This window comes from Culicoides brevitarsis, unplaced genomic scaffold (assembly GCF_036172545.1).
Source record: "Culicoides brevitarsis isolate CSIRO-B50_1 unplaced genomic scaffold, AGI_CSIRO_Cbre_v1 contig_60, whole genome shotgun sequence".
In the NCBI taxonomy this organism is placed as follows: Eukaryota; Metazoa; Arthropoda; class Insecta; order Diptera; family Ceratopogonidae; genus Culicoides; species Culicoides brevitarsis.
This window is the reverse complement of record NW_026973444.1, coordinates 1-25,000: the sequence shown is the minus strand read 5'-3', so window position 1 is coordinate 25,000 and position 25,000 is coordinate 1. Positions and strand designations below refer to the sequence as shown.

At 28.1% G+C, this 25,000-nt stretch overlaps 1 protein-coding gene across 2 annotated transcripts; it reads left to right on the top strand.

The window, feature by feature from the left end:
* The first annotated feature begins 6,985 nt into the window (after nucleotides 1-6,985).
* Nucleotides 6,986-22,130, top strand: LOC134836545 (longitudinals lacking protein, isoforms F/I/K/T-like). Of its 2 annotated transcripts, XM_063851731.1 has the most exons (6): nucleotides 6,986-7,227; nucleotides 7,291-7,699; nucleotides 8,264-8,701; nucleotides 8,762-8,842; nucleotides 20,151-20,369; nucleotides 20,766-22,130. In XM_063851731.1, exons 1-6 carry the CDS (start codon nucleotides 7,054-7,056, stop codon nucleotides 21,785-21,787), a joined length of 2,343 nt encoding a protein of 780 aa, XP_063707801.1. In that variant the 5' UTR covers nucleotides 6,986-7,053; the 3' UTR covers nucleotides 21,788-22,130. The 2 variants fall into 2 exon arrangements, with proteins under 2 accessions (XP_063707801.1, XP_063707802.1); XM_063851732.1 differs by lacking the exon at nucleotides 20,151-20,369 and having other exon boundaries at nucleotides 20,766-22,127.
* Nucleotides 22,131-25,000: the final 2,870 nt, after the last annotated feature.

Sequence of the window (25,000 nt, the reverse complement as noted above, 5' to 3'; positions counted from 1 at the left end):
TATAATATAAAAAAAATCGAAAAATAATTATTTTTTTAATAATTTAAATATTTTTAAAATAATATCGGTAATAAAAAATTAAATTAATTTTTTGCTTAAAAATTGTATATTATTAAAATTAAAAAATTATTTAAAATAAAAAAAATCCCGATTAAAAAAAAAATTACTTGAAAATTCAAAGTTTTTTTTTTTTTGAATTTAATTTAACGAAAATTGACTGAAATTTTTTTTTTAATTTTTATTAATTTGAAAAATAAATAATTTTAAAAATTTATTTAAACAATAAATAATTTAAAAATTGACCTAAAATTAAATAATTTTTTTTTAAATTAAAAAAAATAATAATAATAATTTTCTTGAAAATAAAAAATTAAATTCTATTGAAAATGTGACAAAAACTAAACTTGTTCCGTCCTCGATCGGAAAAAAGTTCAAGTTTCACAGTAAATTTTTCGCTCAAATACTCGAAACCCTGAGTACATATTTTCAAGTTACGCTTGAAAATCGCTGGCATCATCATCATTTTACGACAACGACGACGACGAAGTAACCGAACGTGTATAAAAATAACTCTGACTGAAAATTTAAAGTAAGCAAAGAGCATTAAAAAAGCACAAACACACATCATAGCCCCGTATTTAAATTTAAAATTTCCGCTGCGTCACATGCTCTCTTATGTCGTGTACGGCAAACTAAATCGAAATACAGACATTTTTGTGCCGTTGTAAGCAGCAACGCAGCACGGATGTGCGGTTTTCATGCATTTTGTTGTGCTGTGCGAGGAGCATACTAAAAGTGTTTGCTAATGCCAAGTAATTGTAGTCGTCGTCGTCGTTGCCTTGTGAAAAATCAATTTTATATGCAACGATCGCCGAGTCAAGTCAAGTCAAGGCATTGTGTTTTGTGGTTTTTATTTTTTTTTTTTTTATGACACACAACTCTTTGTGACGAGCGTTTTTTCAGAACATATTTATTTGTTGGTTTGAGTTTGGCGCGCACACAGTCGCAAACAATTGTGCGCGGCGATCAACTTTGTAGGAGAAAACTTTTTGTTGCTCGTCTGATGATGATGATGATGTGGAAATTTATTCTTGCATGTGTTCGTAGGAAGAAGTGGAGTTACATACAAAGTAACGTCAATATACAATAATAATAATGATGGCTGGTTCCCGACCAAAGTTCATTAATTTCTCGTCATACAAAGTCATTTCAAGTGCATACGATTATTTTTACACACAAAATAACAACATTCATCATTTATGTCATGCAAATCTCGCAAAAGCATTTATTTTAACAACTCAAGTCTCTAGTCTCCGTGAAGAACAACGCGAAAAAAAAATGTTCGCAGGGTGTGGTGTCGATGATGAAGCTGTTTCGAAACGAGAAAAAAATATTTTTTGATTTTTCTCTCGTTTTTCGTGGCAAACAGACCGATGATGAAACCTTACACTCCACAAAGCTCGCATGTGTGTCTGAGAATTGAAATTAAATACGATACACATGGCATTATTACATGCACAAGAATCGCTTTTAATAATAATAATAAAATAAAAAAAAAAGTATAAAAGAATTATAAATCTACAAAACACACAAAAGGAAATTGCTCTCCGATGCCTCGAAGTACTTGTGTAGGTTTCTACATGAATTGTGGAGTCTGGCAAATAAAAGTCGTCAATATACAGAAATACAAAAATTTACTTACACACAAAAGAATGTAACTCGGAAAGTATGCTATGGAAGATTTTTTTCATCGTCGTCGTCGTACGTTAAATGAATAACTCTTGGCAAACATCTCATGGAGATATGTGGAGATATTAATAGCGAACAAGCAGCCAGCAGCAGCATGGCAGTTGTTTACCCGAGAAAATTTTTTTCTTATATTTTTTTTATTTAATCATGTTTAAAATGTGTGTTCCCTTATAAATACACACTTTTTATGTTTTTAGTGCTTCGACGTGGTAAATTTTCATTGGTGTTGATTTTTTTTATGTGCTTCAACATACAAATGAAAGTTGAGGGCAGCCATATAATATAAAAAGTTTTTGAATTTTTGGGTCACATGTTTTTCGTTCGTTCCTCTCTCGAAAAAAAAAATAAAACTAAAAGAGATTATTATTAATTCCACACAACTAAATTGTGGTTCTGAATGAAATTTTAAGCGAGTTAATCTATTGACCACATTTTTTTTGTAAGTTAGGCTGTTTAAAGTTTAATTTAAAGAATTTTGTTCTAAAAAGTTTTATTTAAAAATTTTTAAAATACATAAAAATTAAATTATTTTGAATTTTAATATTTATGAAAACAAATTTTTAATAAAAAAAATAATTTATTATTTTTTATTTATTTATTTTTAAGTTTTTTTTTATTTAAAATAAGTTTTAATTTTGATCCCAAAAATTTAAATGATTTAATTTTTATTTTAAAAAATATTTATTAATTTTTAAATAAAAAAAATTAATTATTTATTTAATATTTATTAAAAATAAAAAAAAATATATTTTTTATACAAAAAAATAAATAAATAAAATAAAAATAGTAATTTTATGAAAACTATTTTTTTTTGAGAGAAAATTTTTCTTAAATATAAAATTTAATTTTAAATAAATATTTTAATATTTTTTAAAAATTTATTAAATAATTTTTTTATTTGTTTAAAAAATTTTAAATTTTATTTAAAAAAAAATTATAAAAAATTGCAACTAAATTTTAAAATAATTTTGCTCCATTAAATCCAACTTTTCAAATGGTGAAAAAAGTTCACATTCAAAGCAGCCTTAAAAAAGAGATTAAAACCAGACTTTACATCTGGATGTCGATCAAACGAGTAGTCGCCATGTTGTAAGATGTGTGCCACCGTCGTCAGTCACACACAACAGCGAGAGAGAGAAAAGAAAAATAATTCGTGGCTCCAATTTACAGTTAAAATTTTATTTTTATACAAATACAAGAGACGCGAGATGAGTGACGACACCACAAAAAAGAAACTTTTTTTTTCGTTCTATCGCATTTAAAGCGAACGAAAGACATGACACAAAGATGTGAAGAGACGCAAAATTGATTATCTTTTTTTTTGTAAGCTCTGTTTGTTAATTTTCAATTCCTTAATGAAATTAATGATCAAACTAACGTATTTGGTTGTCGTCGTCGTCGTTGGCTTCGAGATTTTTGTATGAAGGCGTTGTCGTTGCGATGTGTGAGTGAGTCACTTTGTGGAAAATCTGAATAAACTTATAATTATAACTTGTTTGGCTGCGACGCACGACGACGACGACTGCGGCTGTGTTAGAACATGACATGACTTCTGATACCTGTATTTGTATTCAAATTATACATATATATTATTGTGTTGTATATAATAAATCATGTTTGATAAATGTTTTACATTCATTACAGTTCACTAAACAATTTGTTTATTTATTCTCTTGCTATCGAGAGAGACACAAAAACAACTGAAAAAATTCCTTATGTTTCTTTAAATTCATAATATTGAAGTTTGGTATGCATTTTTACACAAAATCTATATGAAACATACATGGCAAGTTAGTAGTTGTCGTCATAGTTATAATTATTATTATTTACAAGTAACATTCGATACAATTTTATACGATGATGTTTGTTATTGAAAAATATGTTAATTTTGTGTGCACACAAAATATACATTTTATATACATAAAGCAACAACAAAACAACATACAGAACTATTTTACAACACATTATAATTTATAATGGTTCGTATAATAAATGTAATAAGTATAAAATTATTTTCCAAGTAAACAAAGAATGTATAATTACCTACAACAACTACAAATGTACAAGGCAGAGCTTTTATGGGTACAGTTCACATGAGTTGAATTTAGTTTGACTTAACCATCGCATTCAATATCATTGAGCTTTTTTTTGCGCGCATTTTCATAAAAAAATATAAATGGATATTACAATAAATTTGTGAATATCATTAATATTAATAAAAAAAAGTGCAAAATAATAAAATAAAATAAATATAACTTCATGAAAAAAGGTGCGTTTTTTAATGTTTTTTTGTGTCATCATTTTTTTTTAAAGATGATGCTTAATATTTTTTTTGTATATATTTTTTTTTGTGCCCAGAAAAAAAGAATGAATTTTTAAAACATTACATTTATCATTATTGTTGAATTGTGAGTAATCCGATTATGTTTTTTCGACATTATTATTATATTAAGGTGAATGCAATTTTTAAAAATGTTTCATATTTCATCCTAATTATTTTTTTAAAAAGTCAAATTATGATTATTTTAATTTTTTTAAGTTGAAAATAAATAAAATAATTCATAAATTGCTAAAAATTTTAAATATTTGTTATATTTTATAATGTTTATAATAAAAAAATATATAATTTTTAATTTTTTAAAAAGAATTTTGTTATTAAAAAATATTTTTATTAATTTATTTATTGTACAAATTTTTAATACATATATTTTTATTAAAAAAAAAATTGAAAATTAATAAAATAATATTTTTTTATAAAAATATATTAAAAATCAATGTAAAAAGTCAATGTTATTTTAAAAATATTTATTATAAATTATATTATTATAAAAAAAAATTTAACTTTTTACATTGATTTTCAATATATTTTTATAAAAAAAAATATTATTTTATGAAAATTTAATTATTAATTAATTATTTATAATTAATAAAATTAAAAAAAAATATCAATAATAAAACAAAAATATGAAAAAATGCACAAAATCTTAACATTCTAACATTTTACGGTTAAAAATAATATAAAACATTTTTAAAAATTGTTCTTGCCTAATATCGGAACATAACTAACTTGTAGAATATAACAATAAAAAAAATCGCAGCTGCGTGAAGGATCATCTGGATTACCTATTTACTACATTTTCGGCCTTAAACATGTAAACATTAAGCTCTGTATTTATTTTTCATGCCACAAGGCCACCAATTCTTGTAAATAATAATTTTTGTGTTCTTTGCAATAAGTATTTGTCGTTAACGATGCACTCGTCGATGCCACTCGATGACCTCTCACACCTCATATACTTTCAAGAAATATAATTTACGACTATGTTTAATGTTTCAAAGCCACATAAATTAACATTTAATGTCGACAAAAAGCATATAAATGCATGACGTAAGCTCTTTTTACCTTTATTTGCTTACAAAATTTACACACACGAGAATTCTTACAATGTTGCCTGGCAAGGGACTTCAAAGTCATTTTCATTAATAGCAATCAATCGAACTTTTGTGTCTTTTTTTCGTCGAGTTTCGCATTAGAAAGCTTCTTTTACATAAAAATTTCATTAATATTCATTACACATATTTACACTTTTAATAGTAAATTATGTGTGTGTGTTGTTGTGACATTCCAATGTAAGACGTGGTTCGTTTTACGACTGAACTTTTTTTTATGTGTCATCATCATCATAAATTTTCCAATGTGGATTCAGGAAATTTCTCTATGATTAATTTTTTTTTTGTGCATTAAGTGCCCGTTTAATGTTAATGCCCTCATGATTTTATGTAAGTTGTGACGTTAGGTCACTATTTTTATGTAAAAAGTTGCAAAATGCAGCAAAAAACACGTAGCTATAAAATAAATAGTTTGGCATGAATTTTATTATTAGTCATGAATATTATATTTCTCGCACTATTATTATTAATATTAGCGAAAAATCTATTTATTATTTACATTTTAAGCAAAAAAAGCGACGATTATTAAAATTTATGGACATAAAAAGTACAGATTTAAAAAAAAAATATTTTCTTCGAGATTTTTATTTATTTTTTTTTTTTGTTTTGTTAAGTAAGTAGGTGAGGCTTGTAATTGAGTCTTGTAAAAAAAAATTGTTGTTTCTTCAAAATACGATCATAAATTTTATGTGTGTGTGCAAAAGTTACAAGAGAGACATAAATAAAATACAAATATGATGATGATCATTATTTTTATTATTAATATTATGATTATTATTATTTAAAATGAAAAAGTTTAAACCTTTTAACAATAAATGTTTAAGCAAGAAGACGCGTGAAAAGAGAGAAAAAAGGGTTTGGCACCGTCATTATTTTATTGTATAAATATAAAAATGTTAATGTTGTAACGGAACGGACAGAATTTCTCTCTCCATCGACAAAATTATACATTTTAATCGATAAATCTAGTATGCCGTAAGACCAAAACCCGAACCGAATCACAAACAACAAACCGATATATATGTTAAAATATTCATCTAATATGCATCCGCACACTTAGAAACCAAACAAATCTGGCCATGATAATGACTGACATTGAACTTTGTATTTTTATTATTAAATATGTGTTGTACGCCAATCTCTATACTGCATTATTATAAATGTATCTATATCTATCTATCGAGTTTTTTTTTATTTTTTTTTTTTTTTTTTTTTTTAATGCAAAAAAAAAACAACAACAACGCAAGTCACCGTTCACCCTCCGTTGATGATGTTGTTTTGTTCTTGTAACATATTTTTGTCTTTTGAGTCATTTTTGTGGCTTGTCGCTGAAAATCAGGCAAGCTGAACAAAATTGCGCGATAAAAAATTAACATGATATGACACGACGACGACGACGCGGACATATGTACCGCGCGCGACAAAATATGTGACTTTTGTATAGACGCGCAGAAATATGTGTGTTACAATCGCGAGAAGCAGACGATGATTTCATCCGAGTTACTAATTTGCATAAATATGTCGGTGTGTAGTGCGATGAAGACGTTTGTAGTGGAATAAGAGGAAATTTTTCGATGTTTTGGTTCCCTTTGTTGCCAAAAAATTAGTTTTTGCGTTCGTGTGAGTGAAAAAAAGAGAGAATTTGACCTCTTTAAGTTTTCACATTCTTTCGAAGGGGGGAAATTAGGTGGTCTCGGTTTATATTTGATGACGTTTTTTGCATGACGAGACAGGTTTAATGACTTGTCTCTCGTTTTTTTATTGTATTTTGCTAATTTTGTGTTTTTTTTGTTGTTTCTTTGCAGAAATAATTGAACCATATATATTTACAAGACACACAAATTACCCAACAAAATGGATGACGATCAACAGTTCTGTCTCCGATGGAACAATCACCAAAGCACACTTATATCGGTGTTCGATACATTACTAGAGAATGGAACACTTGTAGATTGTACACTAGCTGCCGAAGGAAAATTCCTGAAAGCGCATAAAGTAGTATTGTCCGCCTGCAGTCCGTATTTTGCTGTAAGTTTTTAATTTTTTTCGCGACTTTTTCGTGATTTTTAATGAAATTTGGCATTTTTTTAGGCTTTATTATCGCAACAATACGACAAACATCCTATTTTCATATTGAAAGATGTCAAATTTCAAGAGCTTCGAGCCATGATGGACTACATGTACAGGGGCGAAGTAAATATTTCACAGGACCAATTGGCGGCATTGTTGAAGGCGGCCGAATCATTACAAATCAAGGGCTTGTCTGACAACCGGAGCAATTCCGTGCCCAATAAAGCCGATAACCTCGTGAAGCCACCACCACCAGTACCTGCAGGACCCAAAGGTGGTCTCACGATTAGCGATGCGAAGCGCAAGCAATTGCTTGGCGGTGATTTGGACACAGATTTGTCGACGGTGACACGCGAGGGCTCCACCAGTCCATCGCGAAAACGCAAAAAAATTGGACGGAGACGAAGCATAGACGCGAACAATGTATTAGGTGAGTATTTTTTTTTTCCTTTAAAAAATTTATTTTTTTACTTTATGTCATCTCTTTTCGAATTTTTCGAAAAAAAAAGAAAAAATTTGTCAAATATGACAAATTTTGATTTTTTTTAATTGAAAATCCATGAAAAATTCCATTTTAAATAAAATTTTAATTTATTTTATTTTCTTTAATTTTTGTTCAAATTTTGAAACAACGTGAATAAAAATTATTTAAAAATTTTTAAATTTATTTAAAATTATTATTTCAAAATTTTAAACTATTTAAAAAATAAAAAAAAAATATTTTTAATTAAAAAAATAATTTATTTTAATATAAACAGAAAAACTTGGAAAAAATATAAATAAAAAAAAATATTTTTAAAAATTAAATTTAAAAAAAATAAATAAAAAAAATTAAATTAATTTAATTCATTAATTAATTTTTGATATTTCAATTCTAAAAAAAAATATATCAAAAAAATTAAATTTTAAAATAAAGTGAAATAATTAAATTAAGTCGTCTAAAATTAAAAATATCTCGAGACGAGACTAAACAAATTTTTTTTTCATTCCGCAGATAATCACGAACAACATTCAAATTCCTCGTCACATTCTCATACAACACCTCATATCGCTGCTGCAGGTGCCATTGCTGCAAATGCTGGTAATGTCACAAATAACATTGCTACCTCCACCCCAATTGTATTGCCCGTTACCAAAAAGACTGACCATGATCAAAACAAAACCGCGGACGCAGCTGGCATTGACAGTGCAGCCGAACACGTTGACGATCATCACCACGAACAGGCAAACAACGCACGCAAAGATGGCAAACGCAACACGGCTGGCGACGAAACACACTCGGAACTTATGATCGAACCAAAAAATGAGTATGACGACGACGAGGATGACGAGGGCAATGAACCTGTCGAAGATCTGACCTTGGATGACGAAGATATGATGGACGACATGGATCAGGCAGGCCCGAGTCACGGCGGCGAAGGATCAAGTTCAGGTAAATTCTGCAATATTTCTTTAATTTTCACCACAAAACTGACGAAAAAAAATTATTTAGGATACGGAAACTGGCCAATGGAACGATCACAAGACGAAGGATTTATGGGACAAGATGGAGGACAACCCCGAGACGCACAAGGTAGGCCCGAAATTTCATTACTGAAGCGACACCATAAGGCAACGGGAGATAATTGTACACTTTTCACGATTTCTTACTTTGAAAAATTAATTTTTTTATAATTTTTCTAAAAATTCGCGACCGAAACGTACAAAAATGTCTCGATGCCTTCGTCGTTTCCTCATATTTTTAATTATTTCATGTAATATCATGGTGCTTGGGAGCATCGCAGTGACAAATGAGACCGATTCTAGTCATTTAAGTCCCTCAACCCCCAGAAATTTTTTAAAAATCTTCATAAAAATTGAATTATTTTTTTAAAAATCGTCTCACTTGGAACTGCGATGTTAAAGAAAAAGAAACTTTTTGGATGAGAAACCTCTTCAAAAAGTTTCTTATCTTTAAAAAGTTGTTATTTATTTATTATTATTATGATTACTATAATTATACATTGGTGATTGTGTAGCATCTCTCATTATTTTTAGTTAAAATTATCAATATTTTTTTTTTTATTAAATTATAATTTAATTTTATTAATATTTATTAGTTGGGGGTATATTACACAAAAGAAAAAGATGAAAAATCTTTTTTATATTTCAATAATCTTAAGATTAAGTATCAACACACATTTTTAATTATCATTCCTATTTATATATAAAACGACAATTTTTCTAATTTTTTTTTTTACTTTGTTCACATCTTAATTTTATATATTTATTACTACTCACACACATATCGCACACACATCCATCATAAAAAAACATCATTTTACACAAAAAAAAAAATATTTAGAAAAAATCTCTCTTCTCTGTCCTTGTTTGTGGAAATATCGTCATGTTGTCTCGACATCACGCGCGAATTACTTAATTTTTCATCCAAAAACCACCCCCAATTTCTTATTATTTTTAATTAGTTAAAAAAAACTCAAAAACTCCCTGATTTATTTATTATAAGACATTTAGTTTGTTAAGCAAAATCTTGTAATGTGTGTACAGAAAATCCAATTTGTACAAAGAAAAAATTAAATTTACGAACACGGTTACGGATTGCATGCAAAATTATATTATTTTTAAGATTTTTCCAAATTTGTAAATTTTTTTAATATTTTTTTTTTAAATTTCGAATTGATTCGCGGATCATTTTTTTATAATTTTTTTTAATTGGCATTAAATTTTTTTAAATCGATAATTGTTGAAGTTTTAATAAAATAAAAAAAAAACAATTTTTCAATAAAAATTTTTTTATTGGAGCTTCAACTACGGTCCGGACTCATTTTATTATTAATTTTACGATAAAATGAGCCAAATTTAAATATTTAAAAGTGAAAAGTGAATAAAAAATTAAAAAAAAAAACCAAAAGATGTCACTGGAAGCTGCCGAAGGAACAAATGATGTCCCAATTCCTGGATTTGTAGCTGCTTTATTTAATTTTTACGATTAAATTCAGCAGTGAGGTAAAAAAAAAAGTTGATGGTCGATGTGAAAAAGTTTTAAAAATTAATTTTCACAGTAAGTATTACTTCTTGGTTATCGTATCGGTACCAAGTTGAGCAATAACATTTAATTAATTCAAATTGATGTTATTCCTTACTTTTTTACATAAAATCCTCTCAAAAAAATCTCATGCCCGCCCTCTCAATGCAACTGTGTCTTACCCATGTCTCGAAATCTTGCCCAAAGTTTCACTCGTCCCAAAAAAAAACATTTCTCGAAATTCATAAATTGCTTTTCAGCTGAGATGACGAAAAAAATAAGTGAACATAGGCCATGTTCACTGAAGATGATGGAAGGATTGTGACAAGAAATTGTTTAAAGAAAGCAATGAAAATGGTAAAGTTTCGTAAAAATTATTTTATAAATGGAAAATCGTTATTTATGGTATTTTAAACAAATTTTAAGACTTTCATAAATCAAAAATTTTTATTAAAAAAAAAACAATTTTGAACTTACGAATTTCAATAATTTACAATTTTATAATAAAAAATATTAAAATTAAATTTATTAAAAATTAAAATTATATTTTAGTTAAAAATTAATGAATTTAATTAAAATTTTAATTTAATTTATTTTTTAAAATAAAATGAATTAATTTTTTTAATATTTTTTTTAAATTTTATTAAAATAATTAAATTAAATTTATTTTATTGAATTGAATTGAATTATTCAAATTTTAAATAAATTATTTAAATTTTTATTAAAATTTTCTTCAAGTAAATTAATTTTTATAAATATTTTTTTTCATTAGTATTTCAAAGCCAAAAAATATGAATTAAAATTTATTAATTATTTTTTATTTAAAATTTAAAATAAATAAAAATAATAATTTAATATAAAAATTGTGAACGATAAATGGTCAAATTTTTCTAAGAACTTTAATTAAAAATTAAATAAAAAATTTTATATAAAAATTATCTGGAACCACATTAATTTCCACAAAAATATTTTAATTTTTACGAGATTTTCCATTTTTTACATTTGCTCAAAGTTTATTATTTATAAAAAAAAGTTCATCAAGTAACTTTCATACATAAATTTTAATATTTTGTCTCTCATACCTTAATTTCCGTACAAATATTATCCATCATTTTAATATCTTTTGATGTCAGATACGAAACAAAAACCCAAATTTAACGATTTTGTGGTTTCCTTTGATGCTGAAACCTATTTTACTTTTATCCTGCATGAAATTTATGTATGAAAGTCTTGCTGATTATCATTAAATTTAAGATAAATAACAAGAATTTCAAGGAAGATATAAAAATATGAGAGGTTTATACTATATAAAAGGAATGATCATTAGAAATATGTTTTGTAAAAGGTTTAATTTTACAAAAACTTTACGAAAATACCCCCAAAAAACATACTACACTCATTTCATATATTTTATTATATTAAATATTTTTTCTGTATTATTTGAATTTTTATACTAACTTATTTTTTTAACGCACAAAAAAAAATACAATAAATTTAACAAAAACTGATTTGATTGAAAAAGAGCACCCACAACTGATCCCGTTTTGTTAGTAGATTGACAGAAAAAAAAATTGCAATTTGTTTCATTGCTTCATATTTTTCATACATTTTTTTCTAAATCTATGAATAATATTTATAATAATAATAATTTTAAATGGAAAAATGAATCACCACAACCGCTTCCTTTGTTCTCTCATATTTACTTGCAGCGACATACCGTCTCTTAAAGCAACTGGACTTGCTAAAGGATAGTAGCTCTAGCAGCACAGCCGCTCACAATGCACAGCTAGAGCAATTTTATTCAAGTTCAGGCTCCAATAATCTCAAGTGTCCGCGATGTTCGCGCTTCTACTCGCTACCTTGCACCCTTATTCGGCACATTCGGTACGAGTGCGGGGTCGATAAGCAGTTCGCTTGTCGGGTGTGCGGCAAGAAGTTTGCAAGACGTGACATTTTGCGGTCGCACGAGGCAAAATTACACAGTTTCTACGAACAGTTATAAGAAAATTACAAGAGATTGAATTAAGAAACGAGAAATTTTGTGCCACAATAGAAACCTCATCCCAAAAAATGAGGCATTAAACTAGAATTTATATATCTTCCTTGAAATTTTATTGTTAAAAATTATAATTTATACTTTTTTGATCAAAGGTAAGTTAACCGAACACAAAAAAAAATTCAAATTTTAATCAAAAAGCGACGTGATTGCAAATAATTTTATCTTGTTTGAGCCATTTTTTATTAAAAATACCCACCAACTTTCGTGATTGCCTCACTTTTTGATTGTTTTTTATCACGAGTTACATAATTGCAAAAATCAGTTAAAAAATTTGATCAAACCTAGAAAAATAGCATTTTGTATTGTAAATATTCATTTGTTAAGAACACAGTTTTAAGAATTATTATAAAAGAAAATCGAATTTAAATAAAGAAATCGCTCGTTCTTGATACAAAAAAGGTCGTTTGGCTTGTTTTGTATCAAAAACGGGTGGAAATATATTTTGAAGTCAAAAATATGTTTTTTGTTTTGTTTTACTTTTTCTGTAAATATTTTCTCGTTACTCAATTTTTAGTTTTATGGAGAGGAGTTTTTTTAAATTCAAGTAGAAAATTTGAGAAAAATCCCAAAATGTGCTTAAAAATCTAAAAAAAAAAATTTTTTAAAGAAAAAATAATTGAGATTTTATTTGAAAATTTTTAAAAACCACAAAAGGACTTTTCAGAGAGAGCGATGATGTCCTTGCCCAACCTAACATTAAGAAAAATGTTAATTTTTCGAACATTTTTACACATTTTGTGGATTTTTCTCGAACTTCTAGTTGAATTCAATCCTTTTTTATTGATAATCCTGCGATTTTTGGTCTCCCTTTGATCCACATTCGAGATTTTTGTCTCAGAAAATCCATATTGGACTCACTTTTCGTTTATTTTTCATCCCATTAAAATTTTTGTCTCAAGAAATTTTTCTTTCGGTCTCATTTTTCGTTAATTTTTGATCCCAATTCGTGATTTTTGCTCTAAAATCCTTATTTTGGTCCCAAAAACATCAATTTTCTCGAGAAAAATTCTGAGTTGATAACAAAAAATTTAATTTTTTTCCCAGAACTCGATTTTTCATCCTCGAATATCGTTCATTGATGTCTCAAAATATCTGAATGAAGCTTCATTAGTATTATCTCTCTTTTTCCTGTGATGGCTTACATAAAAATCAAAATATCATTCTGTGTAAATAACATCATTTAAATACATTTAAGGGAATACGGGTCTCACTTTTTCCAACTTCATTCACGTAATTTTGACATTTTTTATATTATTTTTCACCAAATTTCACCCCCACAATTTTTTTTCTTTAATTTTTTTTTAATTACAAAAAATTACTTGAATGAAGTTTTCTTCTTTTCACGTCTTTCGTTCATTTTTTTCGTATAAATTTATTTTTTTGAGAAAAACATTCAAAAATTTTTTATTCGGTTTGACTCCCATGAATTTGTATTTCAATGTTTTTGCAGATATTGTCCCATTTTACGCATCATCGCCACTTTTTCACGATCCATCGGTCGTCATTCGGGTCTGCAGTAGTCGACGACGCCGTTACAGTCAACCCGCTCCCTTTTCGCCGCCAATTTTCGGCTCGTCTTCCGCTTTGTGTGCCACTGCCAAGGCATCGAACGAGATTCGGTGCGTGCATTGCGACTTTCGGTGCACGTGGAAGTACGACCTGAAAATGCATTTAAAGAAAAAACACGGAGTCATTGTTAAAAATTAACTAGCTTGTAATTTTGACATGTAAATATTTATTGATACTTGTTTAAGGAGATTTTATTGAAATAAAGCGGTGTGATATACGAAATTTATCTTTTACTCTTCTCTCATTTACTTAGTCTTGACACTTAGATGCACGTTGTGTGGTATTGTAGAGCTATTTTATTTTTTTTTTCGATTTTTTTTTTAGTTAGTTGCTTTTTTTGTTCTTTCATTTAATTCATTTTAATATTCTTTTCATTTTTTTAACATTTTCCCATATTTTTTTCTTTTATTTTTCGGTTTGTCCCAAAAAAATCTAACAAAAAATCAAACTAAACACTGACACACACACAAAAACACACGAAAAATGGCAGAGCTCAAATTTAACACGAAACACGACGAAGGTACCGAGCGTTTCCCATGCACCGTCTGCAACAAAAGCTACTTGCGCAAGCGACATCTGCAACGCCACATGCGTGACGAGTGCATCGGCATCCCGCCACGCTTCCACTGCGAATACTGTCCGTCAAAATTCCGTCGAAAGTATCACTTGGTGCGTCATTTGAGCTCGAAACACGGCATTCCCAAGCTACTTAACGGCAATTCCGTGACCCTCACCCACTTGCCGTCACCCCAGCATCACGCACACATGCCAATGAAACACGAAAACACCGACACCGATGGCGAAAATATGCCGGAATTGCCAAATGCGAACATTTTGATGCCTTCGATTACGATGACCACGACGCCCACAAGCAATGCAGATCGCTTTTCCGTCGATGCGTTGATGATGAAACAAGAAATGCCCACTGCCTTGGAGAATATGGTGCCTCTAGACTTTTCGCATGCTGCTACGGATGAGGCGGCAGGCTTTGATCCCAATAAAATTCCGGCTGATATGACGTTGCGGACCTTTCAGAACTTGAAATATTTGTTCACGAACTTTGCCATGAACAATGTTCCGAATTTCACGAGTACTTAAGGCGCTATGGGGTACCGGAAATGCACCAAAGACATATCAAACTTACTTTTTTCATCATCTTGCACATTATTATCGGGCTCTCATATGATCTCATTATACGTTAATGACTTAATTTTCATTTTATTTATATTATTTTAACTTATTTTAGTGTTATTTTTAGTAAAATCCCCCATGATATGATATTTTTATTATCTCATTAAATTTTAAAAATTAATTTTTTAAGTACTATACACGAAAAATCGAAGACTTGAACCAGTTATGACAGAAATTTCATTCCAAAGACGACATTTTTAACCTTAAGTTATATTAATATTTTACTTTTAATTAATATTTATCCTTAAATTTTTAATTATATTGTACTTTTTTGCATTTTTACTCTTAAATTAATTTTTATTTTTAAGCTTGGCCGAATATTTTTTTAACTAACACATTTTTTTAACATAACTAATTTTTTATTAATATTGGCAAACTAAAAAAAAATAATCATATCCAAAAAAAATTCATACAACATTCCTTATGTTATTTTTTCTCTTTCCAATTTTTTTGTATCTTTTTTAGATGCTATTAGTATGCACAGTTGTAGCCTCAGGCCTCAAAGTATTAACCGTAACAATAATAATAGTCATTTTACTACCAATACATCTTCTTCCTCCTTTCAATCACAATCGCAATTTCCAAATCGCTACATTTGTCATCTGTGTGGAAAATCGTACACGGCCAAGGGTAGCTTAGTGCGGCACAAAAAATTCGAATGTCAGTATAATCCAGCGATAGTTACGTTTAAATGTCCTTATTGTAGTCACGAGAGTCGCCGACGAGATCATCTGCGGTGCCATGTCATGAAACATTTAAAGAATGGAGGGACGGCGACTGTAGTGTAGACATTTTAGCCAAAAATTAACAAAAAAAAAAAAATACAAATATTCGATTGTGCCATTGAAACTTTTTGAAATCCAGCCATCATACATTTTTTATTAAAAAAAATTAAATAGCAAAAATAATTCATTAAATATTGAAATAATCAGGACCAAAGTACTACAAGATAATTAATATTATTAATAATTTTTATATTTTTTTTCTTTCTTTTTTAAGTTAGAATTAACTTTTATAATCATATAGAATTAAACAAACAATATTATACTCAAAATACGATTAATTTATAAAAAAACTGATTATAACCTTTGAGTTTCATTATTTATTAATAATTATTAAGATTCTCAATTTGAGCCAAATATTATTAAAAAAAAAATAAAATGTGAAAAATTAAAAACATGACAAACAAAAAATAATGATACACAAAGACAATAATGATAATTTATTTTTATTAAACAAACAAAAAGTATTCTTTATTATTAATAATTAATATATTATATAATGATAAGAAATAATAAAAAAAACAAAAAATATATAATAAAAAAAATTAAAAAAAAAATTAAATTCAAAATTTTTTGATGTGACCCAACCCACCCAAAATAGTTCAAAATATACAAAAATACACAATTTCATCCCCTTTTTGTGTCTCAAATCATCATCTCATCATCATCTTTAATGTTTAACTGTAAAATTATTATAAAAATTTACAAATAAAACTAACAAAAAATTTAAAATATTTTTTCAGGAACTGCTAGCGCCGGCACTGGCGGTCAAATAGTGTACAATCATCATGGTTTCGAATACAAAGATATCTGGTATAATTTAAAATTTTCCGACTTGAGTCGACTCATTAACGGAGAAGGACGCTACGGATGTCCTCGTGCCAATTGTGCCAAAACCTACAAAGATGCCAGTTCATTACAACGACATATTAGGTGAGTTTATTAATAAAAAAATATTTTTTTTGTTATTTTTCATGAATATTTTTTTAAAAGGTACGAATGTGGCGGAATGAAAAAATTTCGTTGCATAATGTGTGGCAAGGCCTTCTCGCAAGGCTCCCACCTTAAACGACATTTAGAGTCTGGTGTTTGTATCAAATACTATTTTTAGTCATTACTGCAAGAGAAACGCCACAGTCATAATAATAATAAACATATAAATAGTTGATACCAAAAGAAACTAGTAAAACAAGGAAATTAGGTCCAAAGAAACAAAACAAAGAAATATATATTATTATTATATAGAAAAAAAAATATATATCAAAGAGAGCTCTTTCGGACGTTTCATGAGTGCGTCCCCAAAAAATACTCAAGAAAAGTATAAAATAGAGAAATTTTATTTAAAAAAAATATTTATATATTTAAAAATATATATTATTATACAAATACCGAAAAAAATATATATACATAAATTATATATTTGAAAAAAAAAGTTATAGGAGAAATACTTGTTTTTGTTGTTGCTGATATTTAAAAAAGATTTTAGTTGTTGTTGTTTTTATTGATTAATTAGTTAAAAATAATATTTATTTATGATAGGCAGTATAAAACTAACGAGATTTTTTTATATAGAAAAAAAGAACAAATTATTATTAGTAGGTAGCTAACCTTGTTTTATGAAACTCCTTAACAAATTATTACTTATTATAGTTCCTTTGATTCAATTTAACTTCACCGCACTCGTGTTTATACCAAAAAACAAAAAAATTAAAAAAAATAATAGTCAAATTCTAAGTCATTTTTAAAAATAATAATCTTAGTTATTTATTGTTATTGTTACTAATTTTATTATAATTATTAATTATTTATTACAAAAAAAAATCTAGATACGTCATAAAATGACAAATGTTATTAATTGTTGATTTTCTTCAAGATATATTTAATTAATAAATAGATGTTTTATCTTTGTTATCGCTTTCTTAAAAATTTTATATACATATATTTATTTATGCTTAAAAGTGATGCCATTGTTAGAATATATTGAATTATAAATTATTATTTTAATATTAAACAAAGGAAAAAACATAATCTAGTCGTTTTACGAAGATTTACTTGAAAAAAAAAAATTATCGCTTCTTACTAAAAAAAAAAATAAATCAATCGACTGCAACTAACATTATTTTCTAATTTATTATTAATATTTTAAGTTTCGAACGTATCATCAAAAAAAAAAAAATAAAAATATTGTCTTCGAGAAAATTGAATTAAGTAATGAAACCAAATATTAAAGAAAAAAAAATAAATAAAAAAAAACGTACAGTTAGAAAAAAAACACATCAAACATATAGAACAAACATATTTTTAAAGTAACAAAGAAAATAGTTGATAACAAAATATACACAGTCAAACTCATATGAGACCTTATTATAATAAAATTATAAAAGAAAACAATAAAAAAATATATTGAATGAATTTTAGAAGAAAAAAAAATATTTTTAAATTATAAAATGTACAAAAAAAATCATCCCAGTGGTTGAGAGTCTCGGATATTTCCTTCATGTAAGTATTTTATAATTTTATTTTTTTATAGAAAAATGTATATTTTTATTTAAATATCGAATAAAAAGTTAAAAGTCTTTAACATGTTTATTTTTTTTTTTTTTTTGGTGTATTTGCATGTTAATTTGTAAATATTTCATTATTAATTATATTTTATTATATATTAAAATAAAAAATGTAAATATTTTAATTTCTTGTAAATATAATTAAAATTTAATATTTTTAATAAAATTCTAATAATTTTTAATATTTTTTATCATTCTCAGGTAGTCTTTCGATGTTGTCAATCACGCCAATCGGACCGCATCGATTACGTACAAAGTCACTAAGCAACCCGTCGCCGGCCCATAGCAAAGTCTCCTCCTGGGACACCCTCGAAAATGTCTACAAATGCCTTAACGGATGCGGTCGGTCCTACAAGTTGCTTAGTTCGCTCCAACGACACCTCAGTTTGGAGTGTGGTGTGCCAAAAAAGTTCATTTGTTTCATATGTGATAAAGCTTACACGCGAAAAGAATCTCTCAAGTATCACATGTCCGAGAAACATAAAGTTATGATATGAGAAAAAAATAATAAATTTAAAAAATGTAAAAAATTGTGTCTTATTTCCTACTTTTCAACGATTTTTAGCACAGTTCATGTCTCTGTAACGTTTAATTTTCTGTTAAAACATTTTTTTGAATTAAATTTTTCTAACAAATCATTTTATTATTCTTTTTCAGTCGCCACCACATCCAGCAATTACATGACCGAAGAATATATCATCGAAGAATCCAGTGGAAAAATTTATCTCCCGGTCAATTTCGACCCCGATGGCATCCAAATCCTCGAAATCGACGACGAAAACGTCAAAATATGGGATGATAAACTCAAAATTTTACGAGACACAACAACTTCGGAGCCCGAAACTGCCATATTTACCGAACAATCGATGATTTTGCCCGAAATAAAGGCTGAATTGAACGAAATAACGGAGACTTTGCCGGAAATTGTCGAAGAAAATGTCTTGGTTGCGAAAATGGTGACCACCAAAGATGGAAAAGTCAAAGTCAGGCGCATTCCGTCACACATGCAACCGAAAAAGGCGACGGGAGAACGTCATTTGTGCCCAAAATGCAAAAGTTCCTATGCGCAACGCAAAAATTTACAAAGACATTTGAGATTGGAATGCGGTCAGGAACCGAAATTTCCGTGTCCTTATTGTCAGTTGAGGTGCAAGAGAAATAATCAGTTGCAACATCACATTGTGACAAAGCATCAAATGGCAATGCAAGAGACTGGAAGTTAAAAAATGGTGAGATTTAAAAAAAATTATAATTTTTTAAAAAATTGATAAAATTTTATTTTTTTCAGAAAAAATTGATGAAGTACGACTGAGCTAGATAATTAAACCAAAAAATAGTTTAAATTGTTATTTATTATTAACATAAAATGAAGATTTTTTCTCAAAAAAAATCTCATAAAATATTCGAATGAAGTATTAAAGTTGAAAATAATTAAAAATAAAAAAAAAATTAAATTAAACTAACCTTGTGTGTGTTTTTTTCTAACAAAATCATCTAAAATCATGCTAATAACTTAAATTCACTCATACTAACCCCCACAATTTTTTGTATCATTTAACATTTTTTAATTATTATTTTTTGTAAATATTTTTAAAATTATAATTTTTTATAAATAAAAATAAAAAAGTAAGGTAGTTGATTAAAATTAAGTTTAAAAAATTTTTATTAACAATTTCATTCAAATTTTTCAGGAACATCGAAAACGGATCCATCGAAAGACGTGCTCACGTTAGCGGACTTGAATGACTGTCTCTTGGAAAGTAACGATATTGTGGTGTCAAAAACGAAAAAAGGCATTGTTTTGTTGCGACTTAAGAAAGATGACGACTTGCCGGAACAACAAATCGGCCATCAGCAAGTTATGACATTAAAAAAAGACGAAAAAGGAGGCGTGATGTTCAAAGAATGCGGTAAAGTTGAAATTTCTGATGACTCTGGTGGTGGTTCTGGGTCTTTTCTGTCTTTTTCACATTTTTTCCTATTTAATTTAATTATTATTTATTTAGAAATATTTGTTTAAAAATTATTTTAAAAACAAAAAATGAAGTTTTATTTTATTTTGTAGTGTTTAATTTTAAGATTTAGTTTAATTTTCTATTAAGAATTTATTTTTAGTACACAATCTCCAACTTTATCGCTTTTTTTAGTATAATTTTCTATTTTACTATCATTTTGTATTTCAAAACCGACAAAAATAAGGATTTCTAACAGAATTTTTGGCATGTTAGAAGTTTTTATCTTGTCTCTTTCGCAAAATTTTCCTTTTTTTAGTTTAGTTTTAACGTTGATTAATTAATTTTTTGCAGAAATTCGTCCGATCTCAACGAAAAAGCAACAACCAAAGCTAGTCGAACGGTCAGCCAATGTCTCCATAACGCCTCTGGGTCAACTAGCGGTCGCCAAGTTGCCCGTGCAAGCACCAACTGTCGTTGCGGCGACCCCAACTTCCATAATCCCGGTGAAAAAAGTCTCCCATCCGCGCATAAAATACTCGAAACTCGTCAATCCGAGTGCTCAACTGCAGCAAACGACGTCGCAAAATGTCATCGAAGCTGCGCCACAGCAAGTCACGTTGCAACAACAGCAACAACAACAATTTTTCATCACACGCAAGATTCTGCCGGTCCAAGCGGCAATTCAAACGACTCCCGTTGCTGCCACACAAACGACGCCCCGCGTTGTTACGACAAGCAACACCCTTCCCACCCAAATTCTGAAAGTATTTACGGACTTTGACGGTAATTCCGTCGCTACGTTGCCAACTTCGACGTCGCAAGCGGGCCAATCGTCGAGCAGCGACTTCCCCGTTGGCATTGTCGATGATTTGGATTACACGGGCATCGATGACATTGAATTGCCGGACGATGTGCACTTCTCGGACACCTTTAAAGCCACCAGTTTCAAGACGCATGACCAAAGTAACAACAGCATCTCATCCAACTCGAATGATCCGACAGTTTTGCATACCGACAAGTACACAATCTTCCACGATGGCAGCAAATTCGATCCGAATCAGATCCATTTGAGCGAAAATTCGATGAGTGACGCTGACGATGCGAAACAATATTCGTGTCAGCACTGCGGAAAGCGATATCGGTGGAAGAGTACGTTGCGACGTCATGAAAATGTTGAATGTGGCGGCAAGGAGGCATCGCACCAGTGTCCCTATTGCCCCTACAAGGCCAAACAACGAGGAAATTTGGGCGTTCACGTACGAAAACATCACTCGAACTTGCCGCCGTTGCTCACGAGACGCAATAAAAAGGCCATGATGGGCGGACAACTCTCCAGTGACGACTTTGGAATGACCAGCAACAAGTCATTTTAAGTAAAAAGCCCTGAAAATGAAAAGAAAAACGAGATTTACATTAAAAATAATTAAAATTATTATGTACTTTGATGTTAACTTTAGAACTTCTATGAAGTATTCGCATCACAAACATTTTCCTTATATATTTGATCCTATTTGATCCAAAGTTTTATCTCATAGTTTTTTAATAAGTTAGATTTTTACACAAAAAATCGTTATTTTTAGTAGTGTCATGTAACAAAAATTAAGTTTTAACTCTAGAATAGACTTCAGCTTATTATTATTAAACTTTCCCGGTAGAAAGGAAAGATTTTTCTCATTTCAGTGCATTATTAAATATTTGAGATTATTATTTTAAACCCCCTTAAATGTATAGAAAGCCCAGTATTTAATATTAAAACAAATATAAATATTAAATTTCAATCATTTTAAACAATAGAATTATAAAAAATATGCATTTGTGTCATAAAATGTACTTAAAATGTAAAAAAAATAAAATTTTCGTACAAAATTGATTCAATGTAAATTTTGAAAAGAAAAAAAATCTTTACAAATCAATGTATTTTAAATGTTTTAATCTTTAATACAAAAATGTACATAAAATTGTTCAAACTTGTCTCCTTAATGAGTATAAAAAACATTTATTATTATTAATATTAAGAAAAAAAAATTAAAACGAACAAAAAAATAAAATAAAAAATAAGTACGTGTTTGATTGTATTGAAAAAATAAAAAAAAAATAATACTCAATTTTGTCTAAATTTATTAAATTTAAATTACAACAACAACAACAAAAAATATCACAAGACACAGTTTTTATATAATTTAAACATTAATTATTATTTATTTTTTTCAGTGGATGTTCAATATTGAACTTTTTAAGATCCCTTACTAATATTATTTTATTTTTCTTTTCAGGTAATGATGACGATTTGACCGAAAAATATTCAAAATTCAAGATCTGGAGTGTAATTTTTAATTTTTTTCCTTTAAAAAAATATTTTCTTAAAAACAAAATTTAAAATTAAAGGAAAAAATTTTTTTAGGCACTTTTTTCGTTTTTCGCTCCCATACTAATTTATTTTTTTTACATTTTAGATTCCCTGCCACCCCTAACAACCTTCTCTTGTGGATTAGTAGTGCCAAAAACCTTTGCCGTAGATCCCAAACTCCTCTATCATTGTCGCAAATGCGGAAAAGCCTATGAAACGCGTTACAGTTGCGTGCGACACGAGAACACCTTATGCGGCATCGAGCCAAAATTCAGGTGTGTTTATTGCGAGTTCCGCACAAAGTACAAGTACAACTTGAAAGTACACTACCAGTACAAGCACAAGGAGGAAATGGAACGATTGGAGATTACGGCAAAGATGTGCAACTTGATGAGTGCCGGCGACGATGCGATTGGATGACAAGCTTATGAGGACTTTATCTCAATGATGACTGGACCGAATTTGTAAAAAAATTGAAAAAATTGAATTAAAAACAGGACTGCAAGTATTAAAAATGCCAAAAAGTTAAAAAAAAATATTTACTCATAACATAAATTGATGTTTCACACAAAAAACACACATGTTAAAAAATATTTGTCGTGCTACTCCCCAAGAAAAAAAGTTAAAAAAAATGTTTGTTGATTGTTTGTTTGTTGTTTGAGTTTTTTATAATAAAAAAAGACTATGGAAAGTCACAGACTGACAGTGCACGCAAGACAGGAGCGTGTGAGGAGCTGAAATGATGTGTTAATTAATGATTATTAGTATTATATTTAAAAAAAAAAACAAAAAGAAAAAAGTTATTAACATACAATTTGTGTTTTATTTTGTATTTGTTGTCAATTCATTACTAATACCATGCACCTCATCTACTAATCCGATCATTGGCTGTGGTATTTCTTAGAAAAATGACTATTAACCCGCATTCTCATTTTAGTTTTATTTTTTTACTAACATTTATTTTATTTTTTTATATTTTTTTTTACAAATGAAACGAAATTTTCTTTAATTTTTTTTTATTTATTTTAAATGTTTAATTAAAATTTAATTTTTTTATTAATAAAAAAAAAATTATAAAATTTATTAATATTAAATCAATTAATTTTAATTAAACATATTTAATTTTTTAACCAAAGTGCTCCAAATTTATTTACAAATAAAAATTTTAAATTTGCATAAAAAATTACTGCTTTTCTTTAGTTAAATATTGAATTTTCAAGAAATATTTTTTTTTAAATTCGTATAAAAATTTTCTTTTTAAAATATTTTCCCCCAAAATACCTGTAAAATAAATTTTAAATTTTTTCACACATATTATGTTATAAATAAATATTTTTTTTTTATTAAAAATTAAATATTTATTTTTTTTTAATATATTTTAAATAATTTTTTTAAATAAAAAGTTTTTTTTTTGCTTGAAATTCTTTAAATAAGATCAAAATTCAATCTAAAGTCAAAGATAAAAATTTTATTTTTAAAAAATTAAAAAAAATATATGAACTAAAGGTCAAAAATTGTTAAAAATTTTATTTTATTTTTTTTTTAATTAATTTTTGATGTAATTTAATTTTTAATAAAAAAACATAATATGATTCAGAAAATATTTAAAGTCAGTCACTTTATATTCCAAAGTACTTTATAATTTTTTAAAAATTTACTCGACATTTTAGGCGACAAAAATTAAAATAAATTTGGAGCGACCTTAATTAAAAATTAATTTTTCGTCAATTTCTTTATAAAAAAAGAAAAATTTCGTTTCATTCGTCAAAATATATTTTTTTTATTTTTTTTTTATTATTTACGATAAGGCATCCCCTTACTAATTTATTTATAATTTTATTTTAATTTAAACAAAAAATTACTTTTAACATTATTTTACTTCCAAAATTTATTTTTCTTTTATTAATTTTCATTTCTTTATTTTTTTTTATTTCTCCCCATCCACTCTCCCCGTCTCTTCCACACACGAACGAACTCGTCTCTCGCCTCGCACAGATGACTTGACCATCACAAAGATCGCCGGTCTCACCTGGAGCGAATGGAATGCCCGTCTCGCGATGCCGCTCGTGCAAACGCTGCGCGAAGGCCCACACCCGCTCGTCTTTTCGCGCGACTTTGGAGCCGGCAGCGTTGGTTCGCTCGACAAACTCGGCACGCCCGGCAACAATAACAGCGGCGGCGGCGGCACTCCTGGAACACCCGGAAGCGGTAGCGGCGGCGGCATCGGTCCCGCCGATCA